This window comes from Myiozetetes cayanensis, unplaced genomic scaffold (assembly GCF_022539395.1).
Source record: "Myiozetetes cayanensis isolate MyiCay16 unplaced genomic scaffold, myiCay2020 scf4, whole genome shotgun sequence".
Taxonomy (NCBI): domain Eukaryota; kingdom Metazoa; phylum Chordata; class Aves; order Passeriformes; family Tyrannidae; genus Myiozetetes; species Myiozetetes cayanensis.
In genome coordinates, this window is record NW_026087631.1 from 63,302,554 (window position 1) to 63,315,647 (window position 13,094).

The following is a 13,094-nucleotide window of genomic DNA, read 5'->3' on the forward strand; positions in this document are numbered from 1 at the left end:
GAGGATTTTGCAAGGCTCAAGAGGCAGGGGGACTGTTCCTAATGCCAACACCTCGTGCTTTTGCTGTGGCTTTAGCAGGGTGGCCACTGGAGCTGGGCTGCAGGGTGAGCCATGGTCAGGGGGTCTGTGTACTCCTCACCAGGTCATCTCAGGTCTCGGGGCACTCTTTGGGGCAGGAAAGAGGAGGGGCTGATGCAGTGGGAAAGCCTCAGGACTGGGCATTCAGCTACTAGCAGGCAACTACAGACGCACTACAGACACAGTCTGAAGCTGCTCTCTGGGCAGTCATTTGGGTCACAGTCCCTGTACCCCAGGTTTGGGATGGGGCTCCAGTAAGCACAAAGCTTCACCTCCGGGTCACGGCGTGGTTGTGTTGGCTGGGAGCAGGGTACAGGGACAAAGGGGTTGCTGCCACTGTTAAGCAACAACTTTATTATTTCAGTTCTTCCAAATATTATACATAGGCTCTGGGCTGGGGCAGGCCATGCAGGAAGGAGGGGATCAGGAGAGCAGTGAAAATTTGGGTTGTTGCAGAGTGGCGTAGAACTAGGGAAAAATCCTCTCCCAGGCCTCCGCTACCCTCCGGGGCTTGCTCTGGCTGACCTGGGGGTCTCATAGCTGTTGAACTGCAGCTGTCCTGTTGCAAGCTGCTGTGGGGGATGGAGAAGAAAGGAGTTCTATACCTAGGCTGCCCAAAGCAGGACCCTTACAGTTCCTAGGCCACCAGACAGCAGCAGTGAAATCCTGCTGAGACCTGCTGCTGCTTCCACCTCTGTTTCCAGCCTGGAGAAGACCTTGGCATGCCCCAGAAGGAGCCCACCTTCCTTTCTTCAGGCTTTTCTTCTTCTTCTGGCTGTCACCCCAGCCTTGCAAGTGGCAAGACACATTGCATGTGTCTGGAGCAGGAGCGTCTCACCAGGCACAGGGCTTGTTTCAGATGGACAGCCCCAGGAAAGGCTGTGCTATCTCAGACCCTTCCACACCTGCTTCACCTTGTGCCAGCCCCAGTTAACCTTGACGAAATCTCCATCTTCACTGCATCCCAGGACTGGAGGGGAGTCGCTGAAAAGAGAGTGGGATTCAGCCTTGCCCCACTGCCTCTCTGGTACTCCCCTGAGCCCAAGCTGAGGTGGGGAGCGGGGCGGACACCCCAAACCGTAGGGCATGGTATGTTTTGTGGGCAGACAATCAAGCGGAGGGCGCAGTGCAGTCCTGCCCAGCAGCCCGCTGCACCAGGGAGGAGAGGTGAGACCTGAGAGGGTCGCGGAGGAGAGTCACACGCTGGGCACTAAGGGGCGACCCCCCCTCCGTTGCGGGGCACAGCCCGGGCCGTGGCGATGCCGCAGCCCTGGGCGGGACGGGTCGGGACCCTTGAGCCGGAGCCGCCGAGCAGGGGAATCCCCGCCCGTGACGTCACGGGGGAACCCCCCCCCCCACCGCGCCCCCTCCCGGCGCCCGATTGGTCGCGCCCGCCTCTGACCCACCGCGGGCCCTGCGATTGGCTGACGTGCCTCGGTCTGGTCCTGCCCCCTCTCCTTCCTGGCCTTCTATTGGCTGCCGAGCTGTCACTCCACCCAGGCCCCGCCCCTCATGGGCGTGCTGTAACCCTGCTGCTCCCCGGCGTGCTCACAGCGCACCTCCCACTGCAATCCACTGCACACCCTACACCTCCCACTGCACCCCCTGCACCTCCCACTGCAACCCCTGCACCCCCACTGAACCCCACTGCACCTCCCACTGCACCCCACTGCACCCCCTGCATCTCCCACTGCAACTCCTGCACCCCCACTGAACCCCACTGCACCCCCCTGCACCTCCCACTGCACCCCTGCACCTCCCACTGCACCCCACTGCACCCTGCACCTCCCACTGCACCCTGCACCTCCCACTGCACCCCACTGCACCCCCTGCATCTCCCACTGCACCCCCTGCACCCCCACTGACCCCCACTGCACCCCCTGAACACTCACTGCACCTCCCACTGCACCCCCTGCACCCCCACTGACTCCCACTGCACCCCCTGAACCCCACTGCATCCCCTGCACCCCCACTGAGCCCCCCTGCAGCTGCCACTGCACCTCCACTGCACGCCCTTTACACTCCTTCCACCCCTCACTGCATCTCTCACTGAACCCTCACAGCACGCCCCTCAGCAGTCCCTCTGCACCCCTCCCTGCACCCCTCCCTGCACCCCTCCCTGCACCCCTCCCTGCACCCGGCTCCACACTCATCTAATCCTCTGGGATCCGGGTGCCACACCCCACTGTCTCCCACCTGCACCTCTGGTGCCATCCTATGCACTCCTGACCTGCAGCCCCCAGAACACCCCCCACAGGCCCTACTGCAAAACCACCCTCCCCTGCAGCCAGCCCCCCACTGCACCCCATCCCAGAGCACCCCTCACTGCCCTTCACCTCCTGGCAGGGACAGCCTGCCCCACTGCCCCAGCACCCTGGGGCTGAGGGAATGGGGCTTGGTGTCCCAGGGCTAGAGGGAGCAGGCTGTAACCTCAAGTGGGGAGCATGGTAGAAAGGCAGGGAGCAAGCCAGGGTGACAGGGATTTCATTGGGGTGCTAGGGATGGCAGCAGGGTGATGGGGAGCTCAGTGGGACGGTGGGAAGCACAGCAGGGTAATCAGTGGAACGATGGGGAACACAGCAAGGTAAGAGGGGAGCATGGGCAACCACAAAGGTGCCCTCCCATTGCAACCTCACCAATGCAAGTGGCAGAGCTCAGGAAAGGAGATGCCATCTGTCTCCTATCTTTGTCCATCCTGACAGGTTCCAAAAGAGAGAAATCCTGGTCAGAGCTATTTGCAGGCAGCCGTGAGGCGTGGGGCAGGAGCTGCTGGCCAGCAGCCAGCCGCTTCCCGCTCCTGCTTGGGAGCACAGACGATGTTTTGTGTGCAGCGGTGGGAGCACCCTCCCACCACGGCTGGTCCCACTCCCGGCAGCCCCCACAGGCCCCGGCTCCCTGCCCGCTGCATCACGAGGCCAGGGTGCCCCCACAGCACACCGCTGTCTCTGACCCAGGGTGCACAGCTGGTGGGGGAGGAGGGACAATGAGTTTTCCCAGCACTGCTCACCCACGCTTCTCCCCTGCCACATGACGTCTGGACTGTGATATTGTTGCTGTGGCACCCACTGGCCCCCAGCCACCTCGCTGGTAGACCATGCTCCTGACCCCTCTCCATGCCTTGGCCACAGGTGGGGTGCTCCATCTGGCTGGTGTGTGCAGCTGGACGATGTGAGGTGCCCTGGCAAGCTGCTTGCCCAGCTTCCTGGCACTGGCCAGCCACTGCATGGTGTCCCTCCTCTTCTAGCAGAAGAGGTAGGCCACCTATCAGCCCTCCAGCAAGTTGCACAGCAGGAACTACTGTCCTGACATCTACCTGCCCTATATCAGCAGAGTCAACCACTTTCTCTCCCTGGATGGGGCAAGGAGATTCTGGAGTCAGCACATCACCCCACCCCCTTGGAGCATGTGCACAAACCGGTGAAGATGATGGGGGGTTGGGGCAGGAGACAGTGGCCCTCTTGCCAAGCACAACAAGCCACGGCATGTCTGCATTTACTGTCACCTGATGGTGACCCACGTACTTAAGCAGGAGGATCCCTCCTGGAGAAGGAGGGCCTCACTGCAGCACGTGGGAAGCCCGCAGCATTGGCTGGAAGTGGCGTTCGAAGGACCCAGAGAACAGGGGACTATGATTGCTGCACACACTGCCCCTGCAGCACCAGTGCCACCCAGCATCGCCCACCCCAGCCTCTTCCCTTGCAGAGGGATGCACCCTGGCAATGTGGCCTTCCTGCCCTCCAGTCCTGGAGGCCCCACTCTGCTCCACAGCCCAGCAGCATGTTCCCCAGGCAGGGGTCCCGCCTGCCCCAGGTGCTGCTGGAAGGGGCAGATAAAGCACATCTGACCCACAGTGTTTGGCCTGGGAGTTTCTGAGGCTGTAAATAGCCAAGTTCCCCTTCTGCTCATCTTGAAAGTGAGAAGGGGAACATCCCCCAGAGAGGGGGAAAGAATTGGTCAATTGTCATCGCTGGTAGAAAAGCTATTTTTAATTTTATTAAAATGTCTCTCTTCTATAAACTTTCAAAATATCTGGAACCTCTGCTATACAGATTTGTGCCATGGCTGCGTAGCAAAGCTGTTGCTCCTGGGGCCGGTAACGGTGGCACTCATGGCGAGGTGCAACTGGTGGCAGGGGACAGCTGAGGCTCCTCTTTGCAGTCTGGGGAGGTGTGGGGAGTGCCAGGGGAGCAGGGCATTCCAGGGCCACCCTCAAAAAGGGGCACATGGGGGATGTAGCGGCCCAGGGGGCCAGGGTGGGTCTGTGGCCGGAGCAGGAGCTGGTGCAGGGTCTCGCCCACCTGCACGAGGCTGTGGGAGAGGAGCTGGAGGTGGGAGACTGTGTCGCTGGCCAGGCTCTCCAGTAGTGCCTGCTGCTGCCGTGATGTCTGCAGGATCTGCACCAGCAGTTGCTGGACGTTCTGGAGCAAGCCTGCCACACCGGGCCCTGAAGTGAGAGAGAGGGGTCAGTGGCAGCAAAGCCTCACCATGGCTCTGAGAGCTCCCTGTGAGGCTTTTGGGATGCTGCAGCGAGGACCCACCATGAAGGCTTGCATCTGATGCATCTTCACCTGCTGCCGGCTGCTCGCTCATGGCAGCTGTCCCTTGGGAACCTGAGGCTGTGACAGCCACTGGCAGCATTTGGTTTCCTCTTCCCATCCCCAGGGACGTCTCACCAGGAAAATGTGCCACGACAGCTTGGCATGGAGGAAACAACCACAGTGATGGAGGCACCCAACCGCCACGTTCAGCTTGACCCCACACAGAGACCTGGGAGGGCACTGCCTCTGGAAGCCTAGGCCCTGCATTCCTGCTGGCAGGACAGGACAGAGCTGTCCCCTGGACCAAGAGAACTTGCTCAAAGCTGCAGACACTTACCAGCCTTTTCCTCTGTTCCTTCCTGCTTCAGGTCAGTGTGACAGCCTGGAACAAGAGCAGACACAGCCTGTGAGCCGCAGCCACCTCCTGCCCCAGGGTGCACAAGCAGAGTAGCCAGGATACGATACTCACCCAGGAGGGAGACAAGAGGGAAGCAGCAACTGGTGTCTGCAACGAGAACCAAGTCAGGCCCTGATTGTGGGGGGTTTACTGAGCTTTACTGGGCTGAGCAGGGCAAGGAAAGTCTTACGTGGCATGGTGGGGGTTGTGAGTGGCACTCCAGCGATGTGTTCCCCACAGGCTGCTGGGAGAAAGCAGAGAGGAGAGATACGCCATCTGACAGGACTTGCAAGGGGATCACCACCAGCCTAGGGTCTGCCTGGCTTGCCCCGGCCAGCCCCACAGCCCAACGTGCCCTAGCCACAGCTCCACAGTGCCCTGCAGGGCCCCAAAGCATTTCAGAGCTAGGTACAAAAGCAGGAGTCACTCACCCACCACTGCAATGCAGCCACCTCTGGGCTGGAAGGCAGCAGCGGCGGAGCAGCGTGCAGCAAGGCTACACAACAGACTAGGACTGGAAGTGAAGGAGAATCCCACATCCACTTGAAACTGCAGGGGGAATTTAGGGAGACAGAAGGCAGTTACCCAGTGTGGGATCCTGGCTGGGGCATCCACGCAAATCAGACTCAGGGATGTATCCTGCATCACCTCAGTGCCAAAATCCCTGGAGGGGCTGCAAGATATGTCCCTGGGTGGGCTGCAGGGCATGGGAGCTGCAGGCACCTCTGGCCCTCAGACACAGTCCTAACTCATCTGAAGACCTATGTTGTTACTGGGGAAGGGGGGAGCCAGGACCTGCCAAAGGAAGGGGAGTCACATGCCCTGCAGTGCCACACAGCCAGAAGAGACCCCTGGGCTGTACTGGGGCCACTGCCCCTTACAGACCTTGCGCCCCACAATCTGCCATGGGTGGCCAGCAGACCTGCCATGCCCTCAGGCTGGGTCAGAGCTGGAGTCCCCTTACTGCCCTGATTCCAGTCATCACCTCATGCTCTGGGACTGGTTTGACCTCTGGCTAAAGCCTCTGGAGGAGGAAGTCCCAATGCTCCCATCACCGAGCATCCCCTAAGCCCCCCATTCCCATCATGCTGGCCTGGGCTTGGGCTGGAGCTGTGGCTGTGCAGCTTGGTGAAGCAGGGCAGGTTGGTACTTACAGCTCTCTGGCTCATTCTTTGCACACTGCAGCAGCGGGGACAGCAGTGCGCCTGGGGTGTCCCTGCTAACATCGTGCTCTGCAGAAGGAGGTGAGGGGGGTGCAGAAAAGAACTTCAATAACTGGGTGATGAGGGGTGTCTGCCACCCCACAGCCACGACAAGCCCCACTCCAGCTGCCTGAGCGCACAGGTACCTGGTGGCTCTGGTGAGGATGAGGAGCGAGTGGCAAGGGCTGACCTGCGCTTCCTGGAGGGCAGCTTCACCAAGTCTAGAGGAAGAGAAAGACCATCAACATACTCTGGGTGTCCGTGCAGCATCAGTGTTCCCCAAGCAACCCACATCTAGCCACCCTTCCAAGCCCACGTGGCCGTCCCTGGCACCCACCTGGCATCCTCCGCTCGCCAAAGACGGGCCGCCCGGCCGCCTTCCAGATACTCTTCATGGCCCGGTAGTGCGGGGGCAGCCGGGGAGAGTGGTGTCCTGCCCTCCGGCGCGTCTCCCGCTCCGAGTGGAAAGCCTGCTTGAGCGCCTTCCACTTGGAGCGGCACTGGGCCACGCTGCGCCCGTAGCCGGCCGCCGCCAGCCCCCGGGAGATCTCCCGCCAAAGCGCCTCGTTGGGTCGCGACGTGGAGGCCATGAGCAGGGCGGCCTCCCCCGAGCCCCCCACCAGCGACAGGAGGCTGCTGACCTCCGCCTGCGTCCAGGCTCGCCCGCGGGGCATCCTGCCGGGGCGGCGGGGGAACGCTCGGCCCCGGGCCGGGATCAGCCCGGGGCTCGGCCGTGCGCTCCCGAGGGCGCACCGGGAGGATGCCCCGCCGGGGGCGGCACCGGGAGAGCCGTCGGGAGCCTCCCCGGGGAGCCGCACGGGGAACCGCCGGGGGCCGTACCGGGGATGGGCGCCGGGCGCCGCCGGTCCCACCCGCAGCCGCACCGATCCCCCCTGCGCCGCAGCGGGCGCCGCGCCGGGAGCTGCCGGGAGGCGCCGGGAGCCGCATCGAGCATGTGCGGCCCCGGGAGGAGCCGCTGGGAAACGTAGTCCGGATGAGCCATCCCTGCCCCAGCCGTAAGCCGGCAGCCCGGAGCGGGGGTCGTTGTCCGTCCCCGGCGGCCAGGGATGGGCATCGCGGCAGATCGGAAGGCCTGGGGGAGGAGAAGGAGCACCCCAGCCCCCCGCTTTCCAGGGCTGAGAGATGCAGTTGCAGCCCCATGCAAAAAAAAAAAGAAAGGGCAGCAGAAACCTCTTGTAAGCAAATACCCCGTGGCCTTGCTGCTTGGAGAGAGCTGCATGGGAAAGTGTCCTGCACCCCAAGGCAGACCAGACTAAGAGAACTGGAGTTGTTGAGTTTTGAGAAAGAGAAGGCTCCCGGGAAAACTTATAGCACCTTTCCAATACATAAAGAGCTACAAGAGAGCTGAAGAGGGATATTTTATAAGGATATGTAGTGATAGTACAAGGGGGAATGGCTTGAAACTGATAGAGGGCAGGTTTAGATCAGATACTAGTCATTGAATCATAGAATATCCTGAACTGGAAGGAACCCACTGGGATAATCAAATTCCAACGTGTGGCCCTGTGAAGGACACCCCAAGAGTCACACCACATGCCTGAGAGTATTGTCCAAACACGTCTTGGACTCTGTCATGCTTGGTGCTATGACCACTTCCCTGGGGAACCTGTTTCTGTGTCCAGCCAGCCTCTGGGTGAACAGCCTGTTCCTGATATCCATCTTAGACCTCTCCTGACACAGCTTTATGCCATTCCCTCAGGTCCTGTCCCTGGTCATCAGAGAGGAGAGATCAGTGCCTGCCCCTCTGCTGCCCCTCGTGAGGAAGCTGTAGACTGGTCTCCCCTTAGTCTCCACCAGGCTGAACAAACCAAGAGACCTCAGCTGCTCTTTGTATGGCTTTCCCTCTTTTAGGAAGAAATTCTTCACTGTGAGGGTGGTGAGACATTGGCACAGGTTGCCCAGAGAAGCTGTGAATGCCCTATCCCTGGAAATGTTCAAGGCCAGGCTGGATGGGGCTCTAAGCAACCTGGTCTACTGGAAGATTTCTCTGCCCATAGCAGGGAAGGTTGGAACAAGATGATCTTTAGGGTCCTTTACAACCCAAATCATTCTGTGACTCCATGATATGGCTGCCCAGCTCTGCCCTGGAGTTAGCAGCCATCCCCATCACCTGCTACCCCAAAACCAGGGCCACAGGGTTTCCTCTTGCCAGGATGCGTGGGTGTCAGCCTCAGCAGGGCTCCCCCTTGTTCCAAGTGTGTCAGCACCATGACACCCCCAGGGTTTTGTCCCAGGTGGTGCCTCTGGGGACTCCACCAGGAAGTGACACTTTCCATTTTGCATCACACCCGTCTGACAAAGTGTCTGGGAGAAGGTTGCTGGTGCCCCTGTGGGGTGCAGAGCAAGAGATCAAAGGAGGGATGGAAGAGAGGGTCACATACGCTGATCTGCGCTTTCCCCCCACACCAGGTAATGGCGCCGTGGTCCCTGTCCCTGGCACCCCAGCTCTCTCAGCAGATTCCCTGCCCTCCTGCAGACCCTCGGCCTCCCAGACCTGTTCCCCTCACTTTCTGTGTGTCCTCTCCCAAACAGCTCCTCTCCAGCCTCCTTACAGACTGCCTGCTCTCAGGTTGGGGGGCAGGAGAGGCTCAAGGGCAGGGGATGCCCACTGTACCCCAATGCCACAGCACCCACAGGCAGTCCCTGCTCTGCTCTCCCTCTAGTATGCGAAGTGCTGTCTGCAGGCAAACAACTTTTAGGAGAGTCAGGCTGTGGCAAATGGGCTCTCCCCCACTTTTCCTGGGCTCCCCTGCTGCCTCCTGACATCCTGCTTGGGATTCCCAGACCTTTCCTGGCCAGAAGTTACCCACTGCTCCCACCAAGCCCCCCTGGGTCTAGGTTAAATTAAATCCCTTTCTCAGGTCCTCAGCAGCCGGTGCGCCTGCCCTGGTGCTGGGCAGCCCTCAGCCTGGGTCTCCTCTCCCTGATGCTTCTACTGGCACAAATCATCCTCGTCAGCTTGAGCTTCCACTGTGAGTACCTGCCTGCCTGTGCCTGGATCTCTGGGGCTGGGTCCTGTAGTTAGGGCTGGCACCACAGGGCTTTGTACCAACAGAGAGAGCTGCAGCTTCCCCAAGGAGCTGGGCCCTCCTGCTTGGGGCTGAGTGCTATGAGGGTTCTGGGGCAAGCAAGAAAATTGGTGAGGCAAGACGTTGCCTACATGGCTGGGAAAAACAGTTGGTGGGACAGCGTGTGCTTGGGGAAGGCCATCGCATGGCATTGAAAAGAAAGCAGGAAGGAGAGCAGTGACACTGAAACCGAAAGGCAGCAGCACTTTCCCCGAAAGCCTGTGTTGTGTTGGGCTCCCAAGCACAGCAAAACCCGCAAAGGCCTTGCCTGGCTTGGCGTACCCAAAGCAGGAGAGGCCCTCACCCACAGCCATGGGGCTGTCCCGTGGGGGAGGACACTGGGTGCTGCTGGGAGCAGGAGCCCAGAGTTGCTGGGACACCCCTGTGCTCCTCTTTTGTAGATTTAGTACAACAGCATGTCCGCTGCACCCCTGATCTCTGGAGCACGGAGGAGAGCCCCAGCTTTGGGCAACAGACACTGCGAGGTAAGAGAGCCTGGTGAGCTGCTGGACAAGGTTTGGAGGGGGCCTGACTGCTCCTTTCAAACAGCAGGATCTGTCCATGCTCCAGGACATTCTCCCCACCTGCCCAAGGGGCACGCTGGGCGGGTGGGTACCCAGTGACTGCCCACTGTCACTCTCCTGCCCCTCGGGCTGGGGGCTGGTGGCAGCTCCTGCCAGTTGCCCAGCCCCAGCTGCTGTGTTTCTGGTGTGCAGCGCAATGCCAGTTTTGCCCAGTCGGCTGGCTCTGGGATGCAGGGCAGTGCTACTACTTCTCATCTGCCAAAAAGGCCTGGGAGAAAAGCAGAGAGGACTGCTGCTCCAGAGGGGGACATCTGGTCACCATCCAAGACAACACTACCCTGGTAAGTGCACCCAGCCTGCCCTTTCCAGCTCCCTGCAAGCATCAGGCTGTGCTGGTGACCACCTCAAGGTCCCTCAGCAGCCACCCACCCATCAGCAGCACTGCTTCAGCTCCCTGGCTCTGGCCCCTGTGCCCAAATCCTAGCTAAGCCTTCAGGCATCCAGGCAGGGAGCGGGCAATGCTGTGTCGTCACTGATAGTGGGTGGGGCTGGGTGTCCCCCCAGGGAGCTCATGTGGATCCTCTCCTGTGCTAGGCTTTCCTGATGCGCACAGCCAACATGGAGGTCTTCCATGTGGGGCTGAAGAAGGATGGCTATGCGTCTGACTGGAAGTGGCTGGATGGCACCACGTTGAAGGGGTAAGGCTGTCAGCTTGTCCCCAGCCAGGGCTGCTGAGGGTCCAGCAGCAGGGCTCAGGGAGGTGACAGGGGGACACTGGCATGGAGGGATGTGCTCCATATTTTGGCCACCTCTTGTCTCCCCAGGGCTGCACTGGGGCATTTTAGAGAAGAGAAGATAGGGAAGAGAGTCCTGGCCCTAGTGCCCATACTCTGCCTGGGTGAGGGACTGGAGGGGTCCCCCAAAAGCAGGTTCTCAGATTTTGGTTGGTGCAGTTGGCACTGAGCCCTGCCAGGAGGGACCTGGGCGTCCCATGTGCCTGATGGGGCTGGGAACATCAGAACATGTTGGAATTGGGACATAATTGGGAAGAGGCAGTGGACTGTGCTCCATGGGGAGGGTGAGCTTTGCCCCGGAACATCCCTGTGCCATCTCTGGTCCCTGGCTGGAGGAGTTGCTGATGGGACAACCCCAGTTCTTCCTTCCCATCCTATCTCAGTGCACTTTCTCCCCGCAGGATCTTCCCAATCCATGGCTACACTAGGCCTTACCAGGCCTGTGGCAGAGTGTCAGGTTTGGGGCTGTCGAGTGGTCTGTGCTCAGAACCTCTTGGATGGGTCTGCAAGCAGAGTGCAGCCACCCTGCAGTGGCTCCAGTCCTCACCTCCTGCCTTTGTCTGGGGAAACACCACCTACAACTGTGTGAGGCCCTGATGGCTGTGGGAACCTCCAGCCTGTCCCACGACCATATTCCCTGCTGAATCCAGTTCATGGGCATTCGCAGGCACTGCTGCCTCCTGGCTCAGACCTCTTTACCTCCCTGTAACTGCATTTTGCCAATAAACTCTGCCAATAACTGTGTCTGGCTTTGGGGAATGACAGTGGTGTGATGGAGGTGCATCCTCCAGCTCACTGACTCAGTTGCATCAATGAAAAGTGGGAAATAGCATCTGCTGCACTGTTCCAGGAGCCAGCATTCAGCCAGCAGCAATCCAAGCATCCTCATGGCCTGGTGGCAGCGTGAGGCAGCTCCTGTGCAGGCTTGAGCAGGTCCCCTGGAAGCTCTGGGCTTTCTGATTGTGGTGGCTGCCTTGTGTTCCTGCTTCCTGGGACACGCAGCTGAGAGGGGACCCTTTGCTTCCCCATCCCATGGAGGACTTGGAATGGGCAGCAGCTTATCTGCTGGTCCTGCCCAGTCTGAGGAGGTTCCAGCAAGTACCTTCACTTTGCTTTGATCCTGGATGATGTCTGAGAGCCTGAAAGGCCTGCTAGGGCTTGAGTTGAAGGTATTTGATTCCAGAGGCTGCTATGGTTTCAATACAGACCTCCTGAGTTCTCCCAACAACCTGGAGCTCTGGCACGAACATCCCTGGGATTCTCCCTGGCATATTCAGAGGAGCAAGCCCCCACAAGTCAATGCATCCTGTGTGCCGAGCAGGGACTGGGAGGGAAGAGAGGATGCATGGGGCAGTGTAGCCCTGCTGTGGCCAGTACACATGGGCTTGGGCTCCTCACAACTTGGGGACACAGATGCAGAGCATGCAGCCCAGAGTGGAGTTGATTCAACCCCCACACCCCAAAGCCAGAGCATCCTCAGAAACAAAACCACTTCTTGCAAATAAAGCAACTGCTTCTGCTTTTCTGCATATGAAGAAGTGTCTCCATCCCGCATAGTCTTAGCCACAGTCTGCTATCTGACCACAGTGGAGTAGAACAGAACTGGGTTCCTGGACTGCTACTGCCCAGCTGCCTGCATGGCCCAGCGTGTGGTCTATGCTGATCTGAAGTTTGATGAGGCCCCTGCTCACTGCCCCTACCTACCCTGAGGTTCCTGAGCACCAGGAGAGTGCTGAGCTCGGGGCAGGTGTCTCTCCTCTGGACTTGCTCCAACAGGTACTGGGGACCCCAGAGGTGGATACAGTGCTCCACATGGGGTCTCAGTGGAGCAGAGCAGAGGGGCAGAATCCCCTCCCTCACATGCTACCCACCCTGCTTTGGATGCAGCTCAGGACAGGTTTGGCTTTCTGGGCTGTGAGTGCACACGGCTGGGTCATGTCCAGCCTCTCACCCAGCAGCACCCTCAAGTCCTTCTCAGCAGGGCTGCTCTTGATCTGTTCACTCCACAGCCTGTGTTGGTATCGAGGGCTGCCCTGACCCAAGTGCAGCACCTTGCACTTGATCTTGTTAAACCTCATGATGTTCCCATGGGCCCACTCCTTAAGCTGGTCCAGGTCCCTCTGGATGGCATCAGGTGCCTCAGAAATGTCCACCACAGCTCTCAGCTGGGTGTCACCTGCAGGATTGCTGAGGGTGCACTCGATCCCCCTGTTCATGTCATTGATGAAAGCATTAAGTAGCATTGGTACCAATATGGATCCCCAAGGGATACCACTGGTCACCAGTGTCCACATCAGGACGCAGAGCCATTGACCACTATCTTCTGGATGCAACTGTTCAGCCAGTTTCTTATCCACTAAACAGTCCACCCATTGAATTCATTTCTTTCCAGTTTAGATGGGGACTGTGTCAAAGGCTTTGCATAAGTCGAGATAGAAGACATCTGAAGCCCTTCCCTTGTTCACCCCACCC

General features: G+C 59.6%; 2 protein-coding genes across 2 annotated transcripts; one reads left to right on the forward strand and one right to left on the reverse strand.

Annotated features, from left to right (window-relative positions):
* Positions 1 to 4,049: 4,049 nt before the first annotated feature.
* Positions 4,050 to 7,895, reverse strand: LOC126647548 (uncharacterized). Its single transcript, XM_050329848.1, has 9 exons — positions 7,793 to 7,895; positions 6,553 to 7,308; positions 6,362 to 6,436; positions 6,168 to 6,245; positions 5,204 to 5,254; positions 5,086 to 5,121; positions 4,954 to 4,998; positions 4,617 to 4,772; positions 4,050 to 4,522 (listed from the first exon to the last, which is right to left on the reverse strand). The coding sequence occupies exons 1-9, from the start codon at positions 7,893 to 7,895 to the stop codon at positions 4,185 to 4,187; spliced, it is 1,638 nt and encodes a 545-aa protein (XP_050185805.1). The 3' UTR covers positions 4,050 to 4,184.
* A 701-nt stretch (positions 7,896 to 8,596) lies between these two features.
* On the forward strand, positions 8,597 to 11,219 carry LOC126647397 (killer cell lectin-like receptor subfamily G member 1). The gene is made up of 6 exons (XM_050329601.1): positions 8,597 to 8,645; positions 9,098 to 9,208; positions 9,706 to 9,789; positions 10,021 to 10,169; positions 10,423 to 10,526; positions 11,024 to 11,219. Exons 1-6 carry the CDS (start codon positions 8,597 to 8,599, stop codon positions 11,217 to 11,219), a joined length of 693 nt encoding a protein of 230 aa, XP_050185558.1.
* Positions 11,220 to 13,094: the final 1,875 nt, after the last annotated feature.